Genomic DNA, 26,073 nt, shown 5'->3' with positions numbered 1-26,073 from the left:
TCTGTTCAGAAGTAAATGTCAAAGAAAAATGTAATCTGAATGTTGTTTGTATGTTTTAAGTACAAAAATGAAAAATCTAGATCACGTTACGTTTAATGGCGCCTTAGAGGCATTACGATATCTGGATCTTTCAATTCTCAGGGTAACAGTAGTTTAACTAATAATTCCTTTCCAAAAATCGAAAAGATGTGAAACAGTCTTGAGTGACCGTGTCTCTCCTACGATACAACTTATTACGGGCGGCAATAGAACACGGAAAATCCACAGCGTGTACTTACGATTGTGCTGGCGGGTGTAACCCCTCTGCCGCTTATTTGAATTATATCAGATGGATTGTTGGAGAATGACGGAGTTGTCTGCGTTCTATCGCGTAATACAGTGTATCGTTGGGAAGACGGGATCCAACGATGCAAATCTCTTACGCTGTAAGACGAGAACAAAACTGATTAATAGGCTTTTTTTTTCTGAATTATTAAAAGGATTCAACTGGGCGCTTACATTAGCCAACTACACCCGGAATGGACGACATCTGGATGTAAAGTTTAAGTGAGTAGCAATTAGGGTAGCACTTGCATCTTTAAAGATTTAAGGTTTTCAACGAGGTTCACTCAGAGAAGGCGCCTCTTATTACTATATTTATCTATTTATAGGCGGTTTTAAGTATTTAATTATTTATGGATGTGTGCAGTCAGTAGGAGGTTCCACTTCCTCACATCATCGGAGGTTCTAAAAATCCCCAGTGAAAAAACCGTTTCCCCGGCAATGAATCTGCTCAGGTTGTTGAGTGTAAAACTCTGATTTCGTCATCCGCTGACCACCACAAGTCATTGTTTGGGTTCCAAAACCCTAACGATTACGAATTCCAGTAAAACCCGTTGGCGCATCCCAAGCGGATTGATACGCCAGTGACTTTGACTTTATCTTTTAAAACGAGATACTCCGAACCCCGAACAGAAAGCGTAGATAACCTTTCCTCACAAAAGAAATTTTACGGTGTCTGGCGGAGCTCTTACAAAAAAATAACCCTCAATTCTGCAGCAAAAATTTTTTCATATTTGAAAAATTATAAATTTAGTTGGATTGCGGATGCTGGACGACGACGGAGTTGTCCGCGTTTTATCGCGTAATAAGTTGCATCGTTGGGAAGATGGGATCACAACAAGGGGGAAACAGCGTGATCATGCCCACATTCGTGAGCTATACCTCTGCCGCTTCCTATTTGTATAGAGATCCCAAAATTGTCGATTTCGTGATATGTTGTATTCAAGTTGACGTTATTTTAATTATCGGATTCAATCTCTGGATAAGCTGTCTTTAAGTATGAGGGCCTTTTGCACTACCATGTGTATTTATACAGTAATCATTTGATGCATTAACTCTACGGAAATAACCAATTCCGTACGGGGATTGTAAAGACATCCTTTCAAGATAACATAGTGGAATTAATGAGAGGAAATCTCTCTAATTTTTCTCTTTAGCAGAAACACCCTGATTTTTTTTTTCGAAAAATAGCTTTTATTTATACTTTGTTTACAACATGTGATCGTCACAGAGTCTCTTGAGATAAATAGCTTTGGGGGAAGTATAAATAGTGCTTATGATTGGGCTAATGTTCCTCTTAAAGGAGGTTTGAAAGAAACGTTGGAGCGTGAGTTGTGCTGAGTTTTTTTTTTTTCATTTATATTAATGGAGTTCGATTAGTGGCTACTGCTGCTGCAGAAAAAAAACCACTGGTTACTGTAGCTATTCCTGAGGACCGATTCATGAAGTTATGACGATGTTTTAGTGCTTTTTATATCTTTTCTACATCCTCCGTTCGTTTGATTACGGTTATTTCTTCCCTGTTTTTCATCTTAGCGCAAATTTGAATTTATTTTGCTTTTTCTTTCTAGTCTGTTTCTCTTTTTTCTCCTTCTTTTTTCTCTCTTTTTTTCCACTTTTTCTTTTTTTTTGTTCTGGAAAACTATTTGCCATTTTTAAGCTTATTTTGTGCCTATATTGTGTGTCTCGTTGACATCATAGCGGATCCCGTTGACCACGCCCCACTCATTTTCAGCAGTTCGAATGCGTCCTCGCCTATTCGAGGCGAAATGAAGCTTGGACGGCTATATTCGGCTCTGTTGTATTCGTTTGTATATTGGTAAGTAGTTATTTATGGATCTTCATTGAATAGTTGTTTGTTTGTTTGTTCGTTGGTTTGTTTACGTTTTGCCCACACACACAAGAGGTTTTAAGATAAAGATGAGGCCCTATGGATACGGAACAAAGCATTTGTGAAGCTTCTTTCCGACGAATAGGGTTTCGGAGGGAAAATTAAAATATTCAAAAATTAGAATAAATAACAAAAATAAATAGAAAAAATAAAAGGAAAATACATAGAGAATAAATTAACACATTTTGCATAGGCATATGGAAGAAATATCGATTTTTAATGGATTATGCATGATTTTATGGATTTAAACAGAGGAATACCGATGAAAAATTGTTGACAAAGTCAGTTAATCAGGTTTACAATGAGATTAGGTAGGAAAAATTAGAAATTGAAAAACTTTTATGGAAGTGCAAAATTATTTCTTCATACTTTTCGTTCTACACCTTTACATATATCTTAAAGGTAGAAAAATAAGTAAAAGTAAAAAAAAGTGATTTAAGTTTTAATTTTTAGTTTTAGTTTTAAGTTCCACCACACGATCTTCAGTTATGTCCATTAAAGTTACTTGGACAATCAATCAATAATGTTTGTCCGTGTCGTTAAAGAATTGTTTAAATAAATTATTAGTGGCTATAACATTGTCATTTCTCTTAATTACTCCTATATTATTTATTTATTTATTTATCATTATTTCATATAAAAATTAGACGAACTATGGTTACGTTTATGTTCAGACAGGGAAAAGAATAAGGTGAATTAAAGTAAAATGATAAGCGTTGGTCAGAAGTCTGATAATTAAAATTTCTTTTCTAAGTCTCTCTTTTCTTCTCAAAATACGAATTTGTAGAATTTTTCAATTATTTGTATGGCGTTCGTAAATTTACGGTTTTCTTTCCTTTTTCTATTGTACTATTTTCTTTTTGTTTGTGTTCCCAATAGATATCCAATTTCACGTAATTCCTTCTTATTTATTTATTTTTCCAAAAAAAAAAGTGAAATATGAGGCCATGGTATTGTGGTATTTCAATTTTATTTCATTGTCAAGGAAAATCTATTTTAAAAAAAATTGAAATATAAGGGCATACGGTACTTTAAGTGACAAATTGGATAATTTGAGCAGAAATCAGTTACTACCGACAATCAATAGTTATTATCGATAGTTAGTTTCTTGAAGGTTACCTGGGAAATCCTCCTGGAAAATCCACAAAAACGTGAAGAAAATCTTTTTCCGACTAAGAAATTGCGTTTGTCATCTCTGAAAAGACTTGTTTTTCTGGCGTTTTGCAACTTTTCTTTGCTTTTTGCCACCGTAAATGATCACTTCTGCAATTATCGCGTCGATTATTGTTGTTTTGCTGTTTTTGTTTACTTTTCGCATGCTCACTTCGATTCAGATATGTTGCTTTTCACTAAGCGCTTAGCAATTCGTGCCAATGCGACATAATGACATCCATCATCAAGCCATCTAAAGAATATACTGAAATGTCAACAACTTCTATTTATAGAAAATTTTGAACGCGAAAAAAAAGAGTTGGAGGAAAAATAACACTCATCTCATGACAAATGAGCAGTCAGAGGTTTTTTTTCGTGGTCTTTTCTTTGTAATTTAATAAACTATTTTCTCGCAATGATTTTTAAATTGTTTATTTTTAATTTTTAAGTTTTTTTTCCTTAAAACCAAGTTTGAATATATGTATCTTGTTTTGTTTATGTTCGGGTCTAGGTTGTTTAGTGTTGTTTTGTTTGGATTCACATGGGGAAACAGTTTCTACAAATGTCACTTTCAGCTATCGTCTGGCGTTTATGTGTCACCAATTTTGGAATTTTTACTTCCTCAGTCAGCTCCTTGTTCTGCCCGGCTCCCTCACCCAGTTCCATAGCTGTGAGGGAGAAAAAAAGGACGAAAAATTGGGTTTTTCTTGGGAACTTTGCGAAAGTTTTTAAGATTTTTTTTTCTGAAACTCTTGTTAACTTCATATAACAACAAGACCTTACCATACCATATAAAATATGACGGTATGACGTCATACATCTCCCCAAAGTATTTATTATGAAAATAATAAAAAATAAAAAAAATATCTGCCTCATTTTGAAAAGCAGCAGATAGAACAAGAACAGAAGTGTTCCAACATAAAAGCCGTTTTCCGCCTTTTTTTTTCTCATTCTCTTCAAATTTTTCTTAGGAGAGCAGGTTTAGAGTTAATGATGAATTTCAGAGTTCAGCAGCAATTTTGTATTTCTTGTTTTCAAAAATTTGCTTCTTGGAAAAATTCGACTCGGGATTACATGAATCATGGACTCTAAAAAGATACAGTACACACTTATTCCAGTTAAGTAGTCTTAATTTTTTTTTCTCTGCTGGTAATATTACTTTTTTTTTGTTTTTTTTTTCAAAGTTTTAGCAGAAACCCTTACATTCTTTTTATTTAAGGTGAATTCTTTAGAATTTTATATTCTCGCTTTTGACACTTCCTGCTTTCTCCGCTTAAGCCTGGTTACTTGAAATATCTGTCCATCTATTCTTATTTGTTGTTTAATTATGTATTTCCGTATTTGCATACACAAATGTCTCCGTAGATCAAATTCCTGGACGAAATATGATAGCAGTCCCTCCAATCATCATCCGTATGTACACCAAAGCACCTGCTCGTAATTGTTTTCTATGTAATTTTTTTTTTCTCGCTAAGTGTTTTGCAAAAAAAAACCTCTCGTTGGAACATGGTGCCATTGTTTGATTCATTTTTCATTTTATTCTTGTACTGGATGATCCACCCATTATATTCGAATTCGAATATTCGGTTGAAGTGTCAGCACTCGAATATTCGAACCTTATACTCTACTAAGAATCCAAACATCAATACGACAAACCAGAAGCAGGGAAAACTATGTAGAGAGAACGAAAATTTAAAAATTCGATTATTCGAATGCTGAATGGTCTTTCAGCTTAGCGATTAAATATAAATAGTAATATAATATAAACAATATAATAATATAATATAAATAATGATATATAGTAATATATAAGTATTGCTCGATTATCTGAGTATCCTTCTGAAAAAAGCTGAATACTCGTCGTTCGAACGTTCGAACCTCGTCGTCGAATGTTTTGCTATTTTTACTATTTTCATTTTACGACAGCACGCGCTCAAAGCGTTTGTAAGTTATGATAAGTTCATTATGTTTTTCCGGGAAATTTTTTTAATCCAATTTGGCTGTCCGCCAGAATTTTCGGGCACGACATCCAGGATTCATCTTTAAACTCTCTCCGTACGCATTCATATGGATTGTTGTTGGAATGAGTTGGGTTGAGTCGATTTGGTTAGGGGGGAATCTAAGGAAAAAGTGCCCGTGCAAGGTCAATCAAGTCCCCTTGAAATTGTTACTGGAGGAACTTTTTCTGACGAGTTCTATCGCTTTCGGAAAACGAGGAAATTTTTAAAAAAATAGATGTTGTTTTGAAGTTCTCAAGTATTTGATAATAGTTACTTGAAATGTCAAACAATATTCTTCTTATCTGCATTAATATGAAAAAGTTGTTATTTTATGATTTTTTTGAAATCAAATTTGGTAGTCTAGGCTTCTTGGACTGTGTTCGTCAACTTTCGACCGGACGTTGTCAGGTTTATCTTTGTTTATTTGTTTATTTATTCATTTATTTATCTACAAATACCAAATTCGGTTCACCAAAAAGAAAGGGAAACACATGGTTAAGATGAAGAATAACCGCTTTGTTTCGAAAACGAAAGTTCTTAACCGAATGAGGTTTTAGGGAATTCAATAAGGAATCCTGGAATCTCACTAAGGGTCCCCAGAAAAACGCAGAGCACCACATTTGGTTTCTTAACCTGATTATGCATCCATGGGTTATTAACTGGAGTTTTTTTTCTTTCTTCTGGAATTTATGCATAGGTTACGGTCTCTCCAACGACAATCCTCATAATTACCACCTGAGCTGAGGTTGAATCCGAGTACCATAAATCCGGGGGTAAAATGCGATTGTTTTAGGGTTCGGTGCTAATGTAGCTCACAAAACCCTCCATTATGACTATTTTTAGTGTCCATATCCAGGAATATAACCTCGGGACTATTTATTTGTGACGAAACGTAACCACTAGGTTTGTGAATTCAATGACGGTCGATGAGGTGAAGGTTACGGTCAATGAGGTTATCTACCATAAGGTGGAATTCCGTAGGAATACGAAGATTATTGAAATATCGATGGTAGAACAATTTATAGGTGAGTTCGACTAGTGACTGGGATCGAGTGAAACAGGAACGAGGACCCGATGAATTCGCTACGAATTGAATTGAGTTTTTCATGGATGATCGACGCGTTAAGCTGAATTTTCGACCTCAGTACTCTCTTCTTGAGTTTTTTCCTCATAGTGTTCATAAAAGCCTAGGAAAAAAAATTAAAAATTAGTCTGAGGAAGGTTTATGTTTTATTTTTTAAAATTTGTTCTGTTTCCTGTTGCTCTGGAAAATATCGAATACATTGACTGAATGACAGCACTGAATAATGGACGCGGTCTAGAAATGAAGTATGCTCGTTCGTTAATTAATTGAAACATTTTTAATTTAATTAATATTTAATTTAAGAAAAAAAACTGAAACCCATTAAAACTTTTTTGGATTCATTCGAAATGTCGATTATTTTAAGAGAAACTTGGACAGCTTTCATCAAAAATGTAGAAAGATGTCAATTACGTTTATTTCTAAAAAAAAAAAAAAATTAAAAACCTGAGCAATAGCGAAGAAAAATTTGGACAAAAAAATCTCCAAGTATAATCATTGCATCCAAAATAACTATCAAAATAATTGTAATACTTTTATCTATCGATCTGTTTATGTGAATAAACACTGACTGATTAGGTTCTTCCATAATTTTTTCACTTTTTTCTCACATTTTTCTACTAGTGCTTTTGCGAGGTTTCTAGATGGAACCTTTAATAACCTCATGCTTCTGAAAACGGCAGAACACCCGAAACATCTGGCCAATAATTGCTCCATCTCTAAAAAAAGAGGGTGGGTGTAGTGTAGCGGTTAGAGGTTTCGCTTCCTGCACGATCGATCGGAGGTTCGAATCCGCCCCGGTGCTCACCACACCTTTCATCCCTCTGGGGGTCGATAAATTGGTACCAGACTTGTCTGGGAGGATAAAAACACTGACTTGACACATCGGCTAGCCACCGCAAGTCACTGTAAAGGCCAGTTACACGTTCGTAAACCTCAAACGATTCTGAATTGGAGTGAACGTAGGGGCGCATCCCAAGCGGATTGATTAACGCCAGAAACTTTATCCTTTAACTTTGTCCTGAAAAAAAAAACAACTCGTGTGCAGACTAATAGGAAACATAGGAGGAGGATGCCGATGTTTCAAGACATGAATTCTAACTTCTTTAAAAATATTTTTTAATCAATCCGACAGATCTTTCAATCAATATTGTAGTCACCAAAAAAAGATCAATAACCTTCGTCCACCCGTCATCGATTAGTAGTTGATAATAGTTTGATAATTTTATTTAATTTAATTGAATGATAATAGTTAAGTAATTTTTGATAGTTGACGCTTTTGCACTAGAAGTCGGCTGACTGTAAGAAGGGAAATATGTAGGTTGATTACCGTGGACGAGAAAACCTTGTGGCTATCCGCGATGTTTAGTCCCGCGAAGATTTCATCACTAAATTTTCTTCATGATAATACAATAAAAGACCGCTAGAATATATTCCATTTAATATTATTCATTACTAATATTATTAATGCTACTATTGTAATTATTTTTTTATTACTGGGGCGGGTGTGGCGCAGTCGGTTAGAGGTCCGTTGTAGCCACACGGTCGAAGGTTCGAAACCGCCCTAGTGCAAACCAAGCCTTTCATCCCTTCGGGGCGATAAATTGCTACCAGACTTGCCTGGGAGGATAAAAACACTAACTTGGCACATCGGCCAACTCCCGCAAGTCATTTTACGTTACGATTAAAGCTAGCTTTTTTTTTTTTCTTTAACCAAAAACCTAAATTATAAAGTTTATTTTTTTTTTTCGGGTGCCTATAAAAAAAAACAATGATTTGTTTTCCAGAAATAAAAAAAAAAAAAAAAAAAAAAAAAAAGAAGACACTGTTAATTACTTGTCTGAAGTGGAAATAAACACAAACAATAGATATCAAACGTACCAACACGCACGACGTTCGTAGTACCTCTGAATTCGTCATCCGCTGACCCCCGCAAGTCATTGTTTGAGGCCAACACGCGTTCCAAAAAACCTCAACGATTACGAATTCCAGCAAAACGCGCGTTGGCGCATCCCGAGTGGATTGATACGCCAGTGACTTTATCCTTTATCCCTTTTTTTATTACTTAGTATGTACCACATATTATTCAGCATATAATTAGTAAAAACTTTTGTTGTGATAGGTTTGGAGAATTTTTTTCTAAGTCCCAAGATGAGAGCAACTTACCAGTGAAATTCACAGAGAAACTTTATTAGCTTATACATAATCGTTGTTCTAATTCTATTTCTACAGTATTATAAAGAGTTACGGTAGAAGAAACAGTCACTGACTAATACAGTCCTTAAAATCAGTGTTCATTTCTTCCCAAAACTCTTTCTATTTCGTTCGCTCGTTCCTGAAATGCCCCCCAGGATTGACTAAATCACCAACAAAATGTCACTTTTGAATTTTTTTTGTTGTTCTTCGATCCATTCATCTCGAAGAACAAATTGCCTGTGTTCTTCGTTCGTTTACGATTATGCTTTTGGTTCAAATCGGATAAAAACAGTTAGCAGTTAGACAGCGTAGGATTAGCGGAGATGACAGAGAAACCGCCAGACGGGATTTCCGCACATCAATTAATCCCCTTAACTGCTTTAGCGTAGAAAAACAATCATGATAGAATCATAGATTTCCCATCTAACCACTAATCATTTGTTGTAGGAATTGAAATTTTGTTTTTATCGTGGAAGTAGAGGATCCAGAGAGATGTTAGGGCAGATGGATAAAATTCCCCTGGTGCGAGAAAATCATTAAAAGATTAAATAAATCATTAAAAAAATACATCGGATGCTTGCTTAAGTCCACTTCACCGTAGGAAAGATTATTTTTGTGGATGTCTCCATCCCTAACTAACTCCAAAAGCGCTCTTATTATTGCGTCAATAGCGGTTAAACAGAGAGTATCGATCGATACGCATCTTTTCAGTAACACATTGTACGCTCTACATCCGATCTATTCAAAATTACATCGAAAATCGATGCCAACAAATGGAAGGGGAGAACCGCTTCAAGTTCACGTTGGTTTCTATGTGGAAAGCCTTGGGAACTTCAGATCCACCGAAATGGTACGCGTTTTGATTTTTAACTATTAATATGCGCGTAGTTTATAGGCAGCATACCATGAAAATTGACGGTGTTGAGTTTTTTTTTTTCTCCACGAAAAGATGGGGGTAAGAGTGTAGATCACGGCTATGATCGAGATCACGCCCGATTCCTCTTCATTCCTCCGAAGGGTGTCGTGGGAAACGGGCTTGTCGATCGAATTCCCCTACGAGACACCTAACAACGCGCCAAGTGTACGAGTGAAGACATGTGTGCTTCGTCCGCCACCGAGCCGCAGAAGCAGCGTCAACGGCGCATTGATTGTCCGCTCGCTCGCCAATGCGCCGCGTATGCTTGCGCTCCTATAGGTGACACGTAGTTAGGCGCGTCGTATGAAAATTTGATCGCCACGGCCGTTTCTCACGCTGTTTTTAGGCTCCTTCTAACCCTATGTTTCTGCAGAGAGATCTCAATATCGCTATTTTTATGTCATCCTGCCTTTAAACTTTATCACCATCATACAATAAACAATTAATTTTTCTTGAAATTTCATACATCAGATCTCTTATGCGCATATTTTTTAGACATTCGACATGGATTTATACTTATACATGAGTTGGCAGGATACTCGTATGAGACATAATGGCAGCGACTATGTTCTCGTCAATGGTAACATGACATCTCTTTCTTCTCTCTTTCCTTTTTTTTTCTTCTTTCTTCTTCTTCACTCCTTTCTCTTCGTAGGTTGCTAACAATACATGAGTTCGGAAAAAGAAAGAGTAAGTATCCAGGCTAAATTACTCCTGTTTTCACAGGAAAAAGTATGGTATGGAAGCAGTGAGTATTCGGGACGTTTCCCTAATCAATATATTGATTTTCAGACAAAGCGCTACTGGATCAAATGTGGCTACCTGATCTCTATTTTGCTAACGCAAGAACTGCTTATTTTCATGAAGTGACTGTGCACAACTTTAATATGTTCGTATCACCTGAGGGAGTGATAGCCTATGGGACTAGAGTGACATTGAACCTGGGTAAGTTCTGTCGTGTGTTGAGGTTTACGATTAAATCGATTCTATTGGCTAAATTTGAATAATTATCTGAATATTTGAAAATTTGAAAATGATGCGCTTTGGAGGGAGGAGGTTAGGAAAACTGGTATCTTTCCTAACCGCCAGTTGTTCTTGATTTCGTGCCTTGTGAAGCTGCAGTCCAATTGACACACATATAAACGTGAGCTCGACCTCATTGATCCATCGTTCGCATTGAGCATTTCGTGAACTTAGGCTTCATAATCGTTTTCTTTTTTTTTATTTTGGTTGCGATTACGGTTATGGTTAGGAAAATTCAATAGTTCCTTTAAAAGCTAAAGACTCATCTGGATACTTCCGGAAGTTAGACATTATGGGGATGGAGTGAAGTTTTTTTTTTGGATCCAATGGCTTGCCTGAAATCTCTGCCGCTTTTCTGATTGTGTTACGATTAATTTCGTCAAAAAACGTTGTGTCCCTACACCCTGAAAAATGTCTCTTTTTTTCGTTATTCACAAAAACAAAGCTGTAGCAATTTCTGAAAAAAAAAACGAAAGAAAATCCAGGTCAGAATCCTGTTCAGATGCAAAATTTTCCAAACAAACCCTAAGAAATGTCTTTTTCGTTGTTCACAAAAACAAAACAACAGCAATTTCTGGAAGAAAGAAAGAAAACGGGCCATATCCTGTTCGGATGTATGTTAGATTTTATTCAATAGTCCCGTTGATCATCAAATGTGATCGATTTTTTTCAGCCTGCCATCTCAACCTTCAAGATTATCCACTGGATCGGCAATCGTGCTCGATTAAGATCATCAGTTGTGAGTTTCTTTTTTCGCAAATGTTTGTTTGTTGAATTTTCTTTGCAGAATCTAAATCTAACTGGTTTTCTTTTGAAGATCATACTCTTAAGTTGGATTCCTATGCATAATCACATCCTAAGAAGATTATTCTGTTAAGATTTCCTAGGTAAAACCCCTTGCATGTTTCTAAGGGCATATTCCTTATTGAACACGTTTTGAGCTGTAGAGCTGAGAATTCTTCTTCTCGTCCGTAGATGTAACGCATACATATTTTTTTCCTGCAATGTTCAAAGATCAGAAGATCAAAGTGATTGAATCAATCGATGGTATTAGCGTCAACCGCTGTGATTTCCACGACAAAAAATTCTTACTTTCGATTCCTCTACTTTCGCTACTTCGAGTTGGCGTTACTTTTTATCCATTTAACATTACATTTTTGCATTTGTTGTCAATATTTTTAAAAAATTTTTATGCCTGAATTATATTTCTTATATTTCTTCGTTCATTCATTTCGTTCATTCGATTTTTACATGTTATTTATCCTATTTATTTGTTACTCATCATTATTTTTCAAACTTTATTCCATTTAATTCTATTTATTTATTTATTTAATTTATTGTAGAGCAAAAATAATCTCCCTAAACATTACAGGAGAGATTGATTGTCATGCATTAGGAGCAAAAACTAGAAATAATCGTAAATGACTGAGTTATGCGTCTGGGTGGTGGTTACAGCTTTTCCGTTTCTAAAGATTTATGGCCATGGCTATAAAGCAGAGCGATTTCATTGCCTTATGAGGCTAACTGCTCCACATTAAAGGTATCATCACACGAATTTGAGGTGGTACGGATTTTAGGTGGAGTATTCGTATACGGGATAGTAGATTATGAAGAGGGGTGTGATTCCGTCCATTTCTTCCTAATTCCCGTAAAAAACGGCCCGGAAGATACGGCGCGTGCACAAGGCTGGCGCGCCCCAATCGAACTCGTTGTGGAAAATAGCGCGCCAGAACGCCCGAAACCGTATCTTCCGGGCCGTTTTTTACGGCAATTAGGAAGAAATGGACGGATTCATCCCCTCTCCATAGTCTCCCATCCCGTTTACGAATAGTCCACCTGAAATCCGTACCACTTCAGATTCATGTGGTGATGCCTTTAAGGACACTGTGCCACCGCGGATCAACGTTGAGCCGCATTCTCTCACGTTTACCACTTTTTTCCTGTGTACAAATTTTTGCCTTTTTACATAAATTATCTTGTATTTGTTGCTAATCACGTTGTTATAAGACTTTTTTACCCTCAATCATTCTGCTAACGCCTTTAAGTCCTGATGCCTTTAGGTTTAAGATGCCTTTAAAGGCATCATCCCACGAATCTGAGGTGGTACGGATTTTAGGTGGAGTATTCGTATACGGGATAGTAAATTATGGAGATTAGGGATGTGATTCCGTCCATTTCTTCTTAATTCCCGTAAAAAAGGGCCGGGAATCCGGCACAAAACGGCGCGCTCCAATCGAACCCTGTCAAATGGCCAAAAGGTGAAGCCGTCTTCCGGGCCGTTTTTTACGCCAATTAGTAGAAAGGACGAACCCCCGTAGTCTCCCATCCCGTATACGAATACTCCACCTGAAATCTGCACCACCTCAGATTCGTGGGGTGATGCCTTTAAGTCAGTCAACGCCCTTGAACAGGGAGCGGATCTTTCTACTTTATCCTACCACGACATCCAAAGAAAAAATCAGTTCCTACCCGAGAGGTTAAATTGAACCATGGTCTTTGGAACCGTGAAAAATCACCGCTGGAGTTTGCAGATGAAGCTCTATCCGATATGCAGTTATATGATCCGCTTCGAAATTTGTTATCACCTCATGTGTGCCCATTCTCTGCTGTCTGTATTCGACGCAATTACCGTAACCCGCCGCGCCACGGAACAATAGCTTTGCGGGCGAAGAAAATGTTATTGGACGACGTCCTACGACTTCAAGAGTAATAGGCGCGAGGATTGCGCCAGTGCTGCGTGGTAAATCACTTTCAAATGTTTTCGTTTTGAGAAATATTCTCTGGTGTTTCTGAATTGTTTTTCTTTTTCTTTGCCAAAAAAATGGCATAAAGGATAAGGTTTCTGGCGTTGATCAATCCGTTTGGGACCTACAAACGCGCTCAATTCAATTCAGACAACGTTTGAGATTTACGAACGCCTATGTAACAATGATTTGCGGTGGCTACCCGATGTGTCAAGTCGGTGTTTTTATTCTCCAAGACAAGTCTGGTACCAATTTATCGACCCATGAAGGCTTGGTGGTGGATCCGAACCTCCGATCGATCGTGCAGGTAGCAGAACTTCTAACCGACTGCGCTAAACCCGCCCCACCCGAGAAAAAAAACTGGATGCTACACAAAATTCCCAGCATAAATACTTTCTTGAGATTTTCGCTTCTTCGAATTTTGTAGATTTAAATCATCGCTGTTTTGAATGGTTCAGTTTATCATTGCTTCTTACTTCTACTACTACGGTAGTTTACGCTATCATCGACCAATCAGAAAAAGACGAATTAACAAAAATTTAGGAAAAAAAAAACAAAGTAGAACGCTGAAATACTAAAAAAATTGATGAAATAATGGAAATAATACAAATCTCCGATATTTTTGACTTTTGGCCTAGTTATCCGCTTTTTGCAGTATTTATTTCTCGTATCTTGAGACCCTCTAACGGGACCCATGTTTTCAAAAATCAGTTTGGAATTTCACTGGTTTCGCGGCATTTTCGATTAATCCCTGTTCGCCTAAATAATAAGAGGATTAAAAAAAAGTGTTTCCCTGATCCTGCTATGTTTACATGACTGGAAATGTTGATTTAGTGAGAAGCGCAGGATGCAAGGAAAAAAAAAACTTCTCTTGCGGATTGGTTCGAATAGTAGTCACTTCTTCTTTTTTCCCCGGGGGAAAGCACGGATAAATTTCTATTCGGGTTTATTTGATTGTGGAAATGGAATGAAATGGAAGCAAAATAAGTTATTTGTATGCTTACGTATAGGACGAAATATTATTTTCTTCTTTTTTTCCTTTTCTTTTTTTTCTATAATTTTTTTTCTGAAGCTCATTGAACTCTCAACTCATTGAAAAATTTCAATTTCAGACCTTAGAACCTATCAATATGACAAAACTATGATACGCAGATGTGGATACCTATGTATTATTGCCATTTTTCGAGTGAATATTGATCGCTTCCCTCAATGGTTTCGAATCACATCCCGTTCGATTCCAGACAAAAAAAAAATAAATACAAAAAACAAAAAAAAAAAATAAAGGAAACAGCAAAAAAATAAATAAAGGAAATTCAGATCCTTCCCAATGATTCTTCACATGAACGAGATGCCGGATTGGCAATAATCGTTTCGTGGAACATTAACCGCTGACTGACGAAACGACCCTGATTAATAGGGGTTTTAAAAATGAAGGTCGCGCGAATTGTTTTTTTTCGGTGAAATAAAGAACAGCGATTAGGATCCGAAGGGCTTCCTTGAGCAGAAAAAAAATCCCTACGATAATATATGTAGATAATCTCGTTGAATAATTGAGAAAGTAAAAAACAAATTATCCAAGTTAATGATCAATTTTCCAATGTATCAATCTGATCAATAAAAATCCAACGTGGTTTCTTTTACTTGTTTTTTCTTTCCAAAGAAATGTTCGTTTCCGGGTCTCAGTTAATTATGACCAGGTTTATCTATCCGGAATTTTATGATCTGCCTCATAAGAGGATGTCTCGTAAAAACTTCTGACAACGGAGATATTCTGTAATGCATGTGCTCACCTTTTCCGTATTCCCGGAGCAATCTCTATGGTTTTTTTTTCTAAACTCTGGATCGTAACCATGGCGGGGTTGTGGTTAATTGTGGTGTACCGTTCTTTGTATTCATTAAAGGCATCACCCAACGAATCTGGAATGGTACGGATTTCAAGTGGAATATTCGTATACGGTATAGTAGATTACGAAGAGAAGGAGGATTCCGTCCATTTCTTCCTAATTGTCGTAAAAAAACAGCCCGGAAGATGCGGTGCGTGCACACGACTGGCGCGCTCCAATCGAACTCGCTGTAGAAAATGGCGCGCCAGAATGCCCGAAGCCGTACTTTCCGGACCGTTTTTTACGGTAATTAGGAAGAAATGGATGGAATCAGCCTTCTCTCCATAATCTACGACTTCGTATACGCATAACCCACCGGAAACCCGCACCACCCCAAATTCGTGGGGTGATGCCTTTAACACAGGAGGTACTGTAGGGTAAGCTGATAATGGCTGCTGGTTATGATAGATACGTTATAAGAGAACAGAATAAGGAACTGTACTGAAATCCCCTGAATTTCCTTTATTTCCCGATAATGTCCGTTTATCCGTCGATAATATGAACAATTTGTCAGTGCTTCATTTCTCCGTGTCCTTGAAGGGAAGGCAAGGCGGTGTGAAGAGCACTCGGTGAAAGGTGCCGCTGTGACTGCAGGACCGATCGATGGTTCGGAACCGTTCTCGTGCCAACCAACCGCTCCACCCTCCCGAGTTCGATAAATTGGTGCCAAACCTGTTTTGAGGACTATAGTGACTTCATAGCGCGGCTACCCCACCCCGAAGTCATTGTTCGTAAAACCCGAATGATTCTGAATTGAAGTGAACGTGGGGCCTCATCCCAAACGGATCGGTAAGCCACAGACTGTACAGAAAACTGGTTCGGAAAAAAAAAGAAAACAAAGATTTCAGCGGTTAGAGTTTTCTCTGTTTCTCTTCGTCTCTCTCGTTTGTCTTTGAATTTTCTTGTTTGAAGCTAGTTGTACGAGTTAAAAGAGGTAACCGAACTAAAAGGGAACGCTAAGGTTCATTTTGAAGAGAAAAACTCGATCGAGATTAGAGCCCTTCCTTCGCCCTACACCTATCTAATTAGTTACCAGTAATGATATAATTCGTCAAATTAATACGAATTAATTAATTCGAAGCATTTTTTTCCAAGCTGAGGTTTATGAGATGATTTTGCGTGTCGTTCCAGTTTTTCTTAGGAAGCAACAAGCTTAAGTATTCGATTGTGCGTCGCCTATAAACAGCTGTTCCTCGGTCGAGCGACGAAGCTAGCGACTGAGACGGAAGTGTGAATAGGGCTTCATAAAAAATGAGAGAGTGATTTTCGAGATTTTACTCATTGTTTATCTGCTAGTGGAGTGGTTTCCGATTCGTCTAGACTTGTGAGTCTGCGGACGTCTTCTTCCATATTAAAGGCATCACCCCACGAATCCAGGGTGCTACGGATTTCCGGTGGAGTATTCGTATACGGGATCGTAGATTATGGAGAGAAGGATGATTTCGTCCATTTCTTTCTAATTGCCGTAAAAAACGGCCCGGAAAATACGGCTTCGAGCGTTCCGGCGCACTATTTTCTACAACGAGTTCGATTGGAGCGCGCTAGCCTTGTGCACGCACCGCATCTTCCGGGCCGTTTTTTTACGGCAATTAGGAAGAAATGGACGGAATCACCCCGCTCTACTTAATCTACGATCCCGTATACCAAGACTCCACCTGAAATCCGGACCGCCTCAGATTCGTGGGATGATGCCTTTAAATGACAATCCACGGGTTGAGGGTAAGAAAATCTCGAAGCGAATACTCTTTTTTTCGAACGTTTTTTTTTTTGAAAGCAACATTAATTTAAATTCGAGGCGGATACTTTTTTTTCGAAAGTTTTTCTTTGAGAGCAACAGTGACTTGCATGTCACAACACTCATTTTAGACAGCTACATTCAATTCTGATATGTATCTACAATTTTTCTACCTTTAATTTTTTTTTTATTTTGAAAAAAACTCATCTAAAGGGAATAATGCTTGCGCTGAATGGGTGCTGATATAATCCCTTTAGATTTGACAATTAACAATTTAATTAACGAAATCTAATTAACCTCAAGAATTTAACATCAAAATTTTGCGCCACAGTAGAAGACCATAATCTTGGTGAAGTTTCTGGAAACATCAAAATATTTTCTAAAATATTTTTTTTGTTTTCGATCGATACGTATGTCCATGATTTGCAAAAATATCTTTCAAAATGTGAATTGTGGACGATTGTTGGTTGACCTTAAAGCGGATAAGCATCAATTCCTGACCTAAATAATTTGATCAGACACATATGATATATTTCAGGAATAAGAATTTCATATAATACTTAAGAATTGTATTTAATATTTTCAAAAAATTAAAACTATACGTAGGAGCAATCAGAACTTCTGCAACGATTACCCCTACATATAGTAAGTGAAAATGAAATTTTTGCGAAAAAATTCAGGAACATGACGTCATAGTAGTAGTTTTAGTCCAAAAAACAAATCTACTCCTTCGCAAGAAACCTTCAGCATTAAAATAACGCTTTTAAATTAAAAAATCAGGTTAAAGTTGGCTTGTCAACATTAATGAGAAATAGTCAATTGAATCTTTAATTTTGATGTTAAATTGTTGAGGTTAATTAGAAATCGTTAATTAAATTGTTAATTGTCAATAAATTGTTTATAAAGTTAAGTTTATATGAAAATATAATATAATCATTTTATATAATAGGTATATAAAAGTTTATATGTACTAATAATGACTAATAGTTTAGCTGTGTTTGACTTGGAAATAAAAGAAAAATAATACAGGAATAATATAATAGGATGATAATATAATATAAAGAATAATAATAAAATAAAAGAAAAGTAAAATTCCAAGGAAAGAATTCATCAAGGTTTTTCTCGCACTGCAGGCCAAATTATATCTACCGTGACCAAGTACGCTGAATTTTGTAGAATATATGTGATAATCTTTGAAACCCGCCTCTAATAGAGCTCTTGCGATCCAGATTCGCAATTAAATGAAAAAAAATTCTTTTATGAGAAAAATTTGCAGGTTTTCAGGGTGATCTGAAAGTGATTATAAAGGAGGTTAGTCTACATACAATGGGTTGTTTAAGCCTCGTAGGCCTAGGAACAGAGGGTCCATTGGTCGAAGAGCATATGCTATATGTTGTTCTATGCTTCTCAACACCCTCCTACGGCCACCATCTCTTCTATTCAGATTCTCCCTCAGGCAATTCAATTTGGTCCTCTCATTTACTGCTTTGCTTGGAAGTAAGCGTGTGTGTTTTGCGTCAGGCACAGGGAATGTACCAGAAAGGTTCCATTGGTTCACACCAACGGAATTTTTTCTATTAAAGGTAGAGTATCACGAAACAACTAACGTAGTAGAGAAATCCGTGGGAAAATATCGAGTTCGGGCTGCCTCTAAAGGTTATCATGGAACGATGGAATTACTGGAGTTACTACACAATAAATAGAAGTAAGGGTGTAATTTATGGTGATCACATTCAATTCCTATTAATAATCGATAAAGAAACATAGATGAAGAATTGCGTGATCTCGTGTACCCAACGATGCAATTTATTACACGATAGGGCCCAATATTACCTCTGTCGTCCTAAGATAAGCAGCGGGAGCGAACCCATCCGCGCAATCGTGGAAGCACTGCAGGTTGCCCTCGTTCTAGTACCTGTAATAAGACGCATCGTAGGAGAAACGGGATCACAGATCTCCAATTATTTCCATATCTTCTGGATTATTGTAAGGAATTGGGCGTGATCATGATCGTACTTTTGAAATACTCCCTATCCGTTGATCCCAAAATCGTCGATTTCGTGTTGGATTTTCTTTAAGGATCTAGGCTGGACCATTTTCTAAAATACATCTTTCCCCTACGGAACCGTGGTCTTTTACGAGTGGTACAAGCAACACACAAAAAAACGCTGTTGCCCCTACTGGGGGATTATCGTGGGATTCTCGATGTTATCTGCTATCGATGCTGGAAAATACAATCAACACTGGTCAAGTCCCATTGTTGCCACGTTTCGAAGATTCTACAGGGTTGAACCATGATTAACTTTAGCCAAAGTACATGGTACCTGCTTTAAAGGCATTACCCCTGAGGTGATGCAAATTCAGGTGGAGTATTCTTATAAGGGGTAGTAGATTATGGAGAGGAGGGTGATTCCGTGTGATTTGATTTTATCCCTAACTGCCGTAAAAAACGGTCCGGAAGATTCGACGCCGCACAAGCCTGGCGCGCTCCAGTCGAACTACTTGTAGAAAAAAGTGCGCCAGAACGCCCGAAGCCGTATCTTCCGGGCCGTTTTTTACGGCAATTAGGAAGAAATGGACGGAATCACCCCCTCACTCCCCTCCTTAATCTACGATCCCGTATACTAATACTCCACCTGAAATCCGTACCACCTCAGATTCGTGGAGTGATGCCTTTAACTATTCACGCACACAGTAGGCTATCCAAACAAGGGATTTTTGTCATTGCTATGCAAGCAGAACCACTTTAGTCTTTGTACACTCTAAACACCAGTCTAGTTTTGTGCACATCACGTTTACTTTCTGGTTCACCTTGAAAAAAGCCTTTCACCTTGGAGAATTGAAAAAAATATCCTTACGTCATGTAATGACTCGGGAGTTCGAACGAGATAATAGTGCTGCGGTCACGGTTCCAGAAAGAATATGCAGTGTGTATGGTGATGGAGTGATGATCCATTGGGCGGTTAGAAATAAATAGGTTTGTCAAATTTCGTTCTGGAGATGTGACCTTGAAAGATGAACCGAAGAAGGGTTGCCCTTGAAACTTGGATGACGATATTTTGAAGTCAATATTGGAACAAAATCCACCTCAAACCACAAGAGAGAGTTAGCAGAGAAGCTCAATACGTTGCAGTCAACTGATTGCCGTTACTTTTAGAGAAATGTATGGAAAAAAACGGAAAATATTTATGACTCGACCTAATATATGGGATCCAAATAATTTGAGTAAGTCATCATTATACCTAGTACAGAACGCTGCACAACGCAACGCTACGAAATTTCACGCGACATTCATCTAATCTGTTTGGGACCTCGAAAAATGAAATCTTAGCACAACAGTTCCCGTGGATAAATGTTGGGAGCTCAATTAACGACGATAAAGTCGATCGACATGGCGATCAATATAAGTGGGCGAACGTTTCCGAACGTTTCAGTGTATCAAGCGTGTTCCAGAGGAATTCTTGACTGTACCAAGTAGTAGTATAAAACGTGATTACCGTACTATGTACTGCATCACCGGTAAAAGAACGAGCTGAACAGCTGAAGACCCGATTCTCTTCTAAAGAATTATTTGTTATCCATCCGAAAATATCTTCTTTTTATGTGTTTGTTGTTGTCGTATCGACTAACTCACGACAATTTGGCGACAATCAAATTTAGCTCGTCGGCCACTGAGACTGCTCTCGGGGAATTGGGTATTTCCAAACTTAATCGTCAGGGATGTAAGATGTTTACTTTTTTCTGGATCAAACAGGGGTAGTTCTCTGACATTAAAAAAAAAACAGGCAGAGCTGAGTTCGGTAAAGCCTAGCTAATGGCGCCTGAGAGGTGCGCATTAAAATTGTGTATTTTTTTCATTTTTTACCTTTTCCTTTTATTTAAATTTTATATAATTTATAATAGGATCTGGAAAAGCTCCGAATTAGCTGGGTGCCGTCATTCACCTCACAGTCAGGTTTTACTGAGTCATTTTTCTTTCATTTTTTTTTGTAAGGAAAACTACTGAGAGTGTGAGATCCGCGTGATAGCGCGCCCTATCGCCATTATTTGCTATGACGCTAAGCGTACGAGGTTGTTTGTTTATTGACAATATGGCGCTAAGCGTACGATGTTGCTTGTTTATTGACAATCTACTGTAGGTCACTTTTTACAGATGCTCACGTTAAGCAAGAGATGAACGCCACATGGTTCAATGATGGTCCGATACGTTTCAATCCAGAAATTGCACTCCCCGAATATCATATTATGTCATTCGATAATGATTACTGTAATGGCGTGTTCCACTACACTATCACGCCAAACTCGTCCAGGCTAGGTAAACTCATGAGCACTTTATCCATAGAAAACTTCTAAAGAGCTAGCTTAAAGAAAAAACTGTCAGTTTTACAACGATTTTTCTAAAAAGAATTTCCAAGAACTATTTTTTTCAAATTTTCTTTGCCGCAATAACTATCGAGACAATGCATATTGCTTTTAGGTGACTTCAGTTGTCTGTTAGCCATGGTGAACCTGAAACGAGCAATCGGATTCCATTTGGTTCAGGTGTGTTGGTAGAAAAACAGAGCTGAAATATGTTATGAAATAGTTTGCGACAAGTTATCCAATTATTTTATTTTACTATTTTCTCAATTATTTTAGAGTTATATTCCCACTGGATTAATCGTAGCGATCTCATGGGTATCGTTCTGGATTGATCGTCGTGCAGTGCCGGCACGGGTTTCGTTATCGTTTACAACGTTACTAACACTCAGCACTCAGGTATGAATCACTCTTTAAACTTCGGCTATACCTGGTCCCAAAATTCTGCAACCGGGTGACCGCGACGCGTCCGCACGCTGCAGCGCACGCAATTCTTTTGCTGGGCACGCATCGCCACGGCTTTTGTCGATTCAAACGCATCGTAGTCACCCAGTGAAAGATTTCTACGCCGACGCTGTGTCGTGATATTAAAAGTATTTGTAAAAAAAATCTTCTTTTGTCTTGGAAATGATTTTTTTCTTGAATTTTTTCAATTCTTGATTACTTCTTTTTTTCTTTCTCTTGTTGTTACACATAGAGATAATTGTTTTTGTTTTTTTCCTATTATTTACTCTTGCACTCTTGTTTTCGATATTTAGGGTATATTATTTAGAGTGGTACTATTTAAAGTGGTTAAAAATTTGCTTCTGACTTATTTCGCACTCTGTTTTTCTAAAAATACTTTCTAATAATTTAAACCTCTTTGTTTATAGAATTTTTTGAATCTCACACGTTTTTTCTTCGAAACTTAAGCGTCTTTTTCCCCCATTTCTCTCCGAGAAAATTCTCTTCGATAGCCAGCATCCGAGTTCTTCACTTTGAAATATTAGGAATACCGTGTAATATTTGTTTCACTGTTGACTCTTTTTTTGATTTTTTTTTTTCGGAATTACTCATATTTTGTGGGTTATTCCGCGTATTTCAGGGTAATGGGATACGATATGCCTTACCGCCAGTCTCCTATGCTAAAGCGATAGACTATTTCTACGGAGGTAAAATTTAGAACATATGTAGCTTAGTGTGATTTCATACGATTGCATCGATCGATCGATGGTCCTTGTGAAGTCCCGTTGTCCAACGATTTGGCGTGTGTCACGACAGTCACGATATTGTAGTCCGTGCTTTTCCCCATTTTCAGCTATAGTTTCTGCTGCTCGCATTGACTAGCGCAGCCGCGTCGCATCGGTTACGCCTCAACGGGTTTTGAGACTATATACCTGATGAGAAGTATAAACGACAGGAAATTACATGTATTTTGCGTGATTTTTTTTCCTGGGTGATCTCTCTTTACTCCTTCTGAGTTCCTCCTAATTTTGTGTGATGTCAAAAATTCATACCTCTCCTTCTGGTCTCTTGCCAATCTTCAAGTTTCAGTTTTTTTCCAGAAAACCTACATAAATTATCAATTTTTTTTAGTGTGTATGCTGTTTATTTTTGGTGTACTGTTAGAATTTGCCATGGTGAACAGTTATATGCGCCGTGCTAATAAGTACAATCATATGGCTGAAAAGATTCAAAGCAACTACGGGCAGAAGCATATTATAGGTGAGATCAAGTTGACTCCTTTTTTGTTACATTAATCAATAATGATCGCAAATGTGTTTTTCAGTACCATCGGACTACGATTCGGAATATGAGGAGGGTCCTGCGAAGTATTATCCGCATATAAACAAAAATTCCGCTCATCTAATGTATAAAGCGTTACGATATTCACGAAGGGCGTTAGCAATCGATAAGGCAGCTCGGTTTGCTTTCCCATGTAAGTTGGATTTGTGGTCTCACATATCTGGTTTCTGAAAAAGATCCAGTGGTCTGAGTAGTTGTTGCGACTTGGTTGTTGGTGCAACTGCGGAATAAATTATAACGTCAAACGAAGTGTATCACAAGTGTAGTTGCGATGCAATTGCGCACGCGCTCGAAACAGCGCGGTGGAGGCAGCAGTTGGAACCGAGGTGGGACGGTCGCAAACTGTAACGATGGCTGATGCCAGTAGGGACTTCACCACGCTCCTAGCGGCTGCGCTCCACCGAAATGTTTCAAGAGAAGTTACGTATGTGCTTCATGTCGTTTTGATCATACTATAACTAGGGCTTTCTCGCTTTTTTTTTCTTTGGAATGCAAAACGGTAAAAACGCGAAATGTACAGAAATAGAGGTCTTGAATAGGTAAAAGCGCATCTTTTTTCACTTCAGAACAACGTCAAAAAGCTGAAAGAACAGTTCTACTCTAATCAAGCACTAAAAATTATTAGATAGATAAGAAAATCTTGTCCGGTTTTTTTTTTTTAGAAAATCCAGAACTTTCGGTTTTCGATCGAGTACCCATTATGTATCATGTGAAGTTGTAGGACATTCTCGTAGCTTTTTCGCAAAGGTATATAGATCCAGTCACCCTTTCTTAACTTTAAGGACAAGTTTAAGCAGGACACCAGTTTGCGCCTTTGACCCAGCGTCTTCTATGAATGGCGCCGCTGCTGTGAAGCAGCGACAGCAGTCCGTCACGTCAGCGTCAGCGTCAGCGCATTAGGGGAGGACACCACGGTGCACCACTGTCATAAGGACTATCCACAGCCGGTTGGCTCGCTTCGCAAGATGAGACACAAATTTCGAAGACAATCCTCCGTTCTGACAACTTCTGGAATTCTAGGGAAATGCTGTACTACGTGCGCAAGGACACACATTCACCGCTGCCACCTACACTACACAAAAATTCGAGGAAGTTGTTCAAAAAAAAGGCTGAGACGAGCTTCGGTGCATCTTGTTGATAGTCGAATTTAAGCAACAGCCAAGATTGTTAACAAGTGTTCGCATTAAAGAACATTTAAGGGGGATGAAAGAATCGAATGCAGCAACTCCCCTCGGAGTTCACCGCAGACAATGTCATGAAAACGTTCCTTTCTGCATAGCTGTCACAATTCTATCGTACGAACCCGAAATTATAGCTCGCAGAAATTTAGAAGCGTTTTGGATAAATGCAAAAGGTCCAAAAATGAATAGAAAGGAAGAGTGCTTAGCCGTGATCAACGAGCTGGCTCTGTATCAAGACCTTTGCGGGTTTGATCTACGGGGTCATATGCGGGTCGCATCTTAATTAGTATCAGCGGAGCGATAGCACCACGCGGATATCCGCTAACATCACGGCAACGCGGCTAAAGGTAGGCACAACGATTTGGGCTTTTTTGGTTTTTGTTTCCGGGTGTAGTATCCTAGGGGATGATGACTTGTTCTGGATGAGGCATTTGAGAGGATATATTGCAAATGTTCTTACTTTCCAGGCTCTGACGAAGGCGACAACGCCGAAACGTTAGCCGTAATAAATTTTGTTAACAATCTTGGCTGTTGCTTAAATTCGACTACCAACAAGTTGCAATCTCTATGCCAAGATTCAAGGAATGTCGAACTTTCGCACTTCGGTGCATCTCCTTCATGATAACGCGAGACCACAGCTACCTGAGGGGACCCATCAAAAAAATTAAAAAGAGCTACGCTGAGATACAGTACCTCATCCTTTTTATTCTCCTGACATAGCCCTCTCTGATTATCACATATTCCGGCCCCCTCAAGTCTTTGTTGGCAAAAAAAAAACCTTCACCAAGTTTGATGGCTTTAGTCGGGCGGTCGCCGACTTCTTCGACTAACAACCTCCCTAATTCTAGGAGAAGGGGATCGCTACCTGCCTATTAGATGAACTGACTAACAATAACAGTTATGCCGTTGATTGATTTCCATTGTAAGGATAAAGTTCTGGCGTTAATCAATCCGCTTGGGCTGTTCACCCACGTTCACTTCAATTCAGAATCGTTTGAGGTTCACGAACGTGTAACTGGCCTACACAATGACTTGCGGTGGCTAGCCGATGGGTCAAGTCAGTGTTTTTATCCTCCCAAACGAGTATGGTACCAATTTATCGACCCCGGATTTCCATTATATGCTGAATAAAAAAAAATGAAGAAGAAAAACTACAAAATTGTCAAGACATTCTTATCAGTCTAACAGAATTGGCGTTCATCTGGTGGATCTCCGATTTTTTGTCGAAAACTTTCCGGCACTGCATTGAAGAAAAAGATAGAACAAATAACAACCTGTTCGCTACAGTTCCCGTTGTCCCACGGAAGCATTGGGATTTCTTACATTTGTATTAAACACAACATAACTCCGTCCATTAGTTTATAAGGTTTTTTTTTGTAGCTGTATTTATGCTGTTCAACGTTATCTACTGGATGTATTACATGCGGGAACCGGAAGATCAATGACAATAACTGCATGGAGGCAATCCCGACATGAATTCCATCAATTTCTAAGTCTTTCAAGTTTCTGTGGTTTCTTTTCTTTTCTTTTTCTTTTTTTCTTCTTTCCGATATCACCATTGTGATTATACTATTTTTTCACCTTTATCATGTTCATAGTCAGTGGTACATATTTTTGCTTGGGTGACAGCGCGACGCATCTGCCCCAGCGCACGTCCTTACGAGCGCCGCTTGGAGCGCTAACACGCTTAATTTCCCCTAATCGTCCTTTAGAAAAATGGCAAGGGAAATGGCCTTATCGAGCGTTTGTTCCTACGAGGCACATTAGTACGCACCACTTTTGTACACGCACCGGTTCCGCAAGGAG

General features: G+C 38.1%; 1 protein-coding gene across 1 annotated transcript; it reads left to right on the top strand.

Annotated features, from left to right (window-relative positions):
- Window positions 1-2,090: 2,090 nt before the first annotated feature.
- On the top strand, window positions 2,091-25,712 carry RB195_012027 (uncharacterized protein; the record flags this gene model as incomplete). Its single annotated transcript, XM_064193696.1, has 12 exons — window positions 2,091-2,140; window positions 9,353-9,491; window positions 10,053-10,137; window positions 10,350-10,502; window positions 11,254-11,319; window positions 21,096-21,257; window positions 21,420-21,484; window positions 21,581-21,700; window positions 22,386-22,452; window positions 22,877-23,005; window positions 23,070-23,219; window positions 25,648-25,712. The coding sequence occupies 12 exons, from the start codon at window positions 2,091-2,093 to the stop codon at window positions 25,710-25,712; spliced, it is 1,251 nt and encodes a 416-aa protein (XP_064051279.1).
- Window positions 25,713-26,073: the final 361 nt, after the last annotated feature.

Source organism: Necator americanus, chromosome III (genome assembly GCF_031761385.1).
Source record: "Necator americanus strain Aroian chromosome III, whole genome shotgun sequence".
NCBI classification, from domain to species: Eukaryota; Metazoa; Nematoda; class Chromadorea; order Rhabditida; family Ancylostomatidae; genus Necator; species Necator americanus.
Note: the sequence above shows the minus strand (reverse complement) of the source record. Positions and strands in the feature narration are given on the sequence as shown.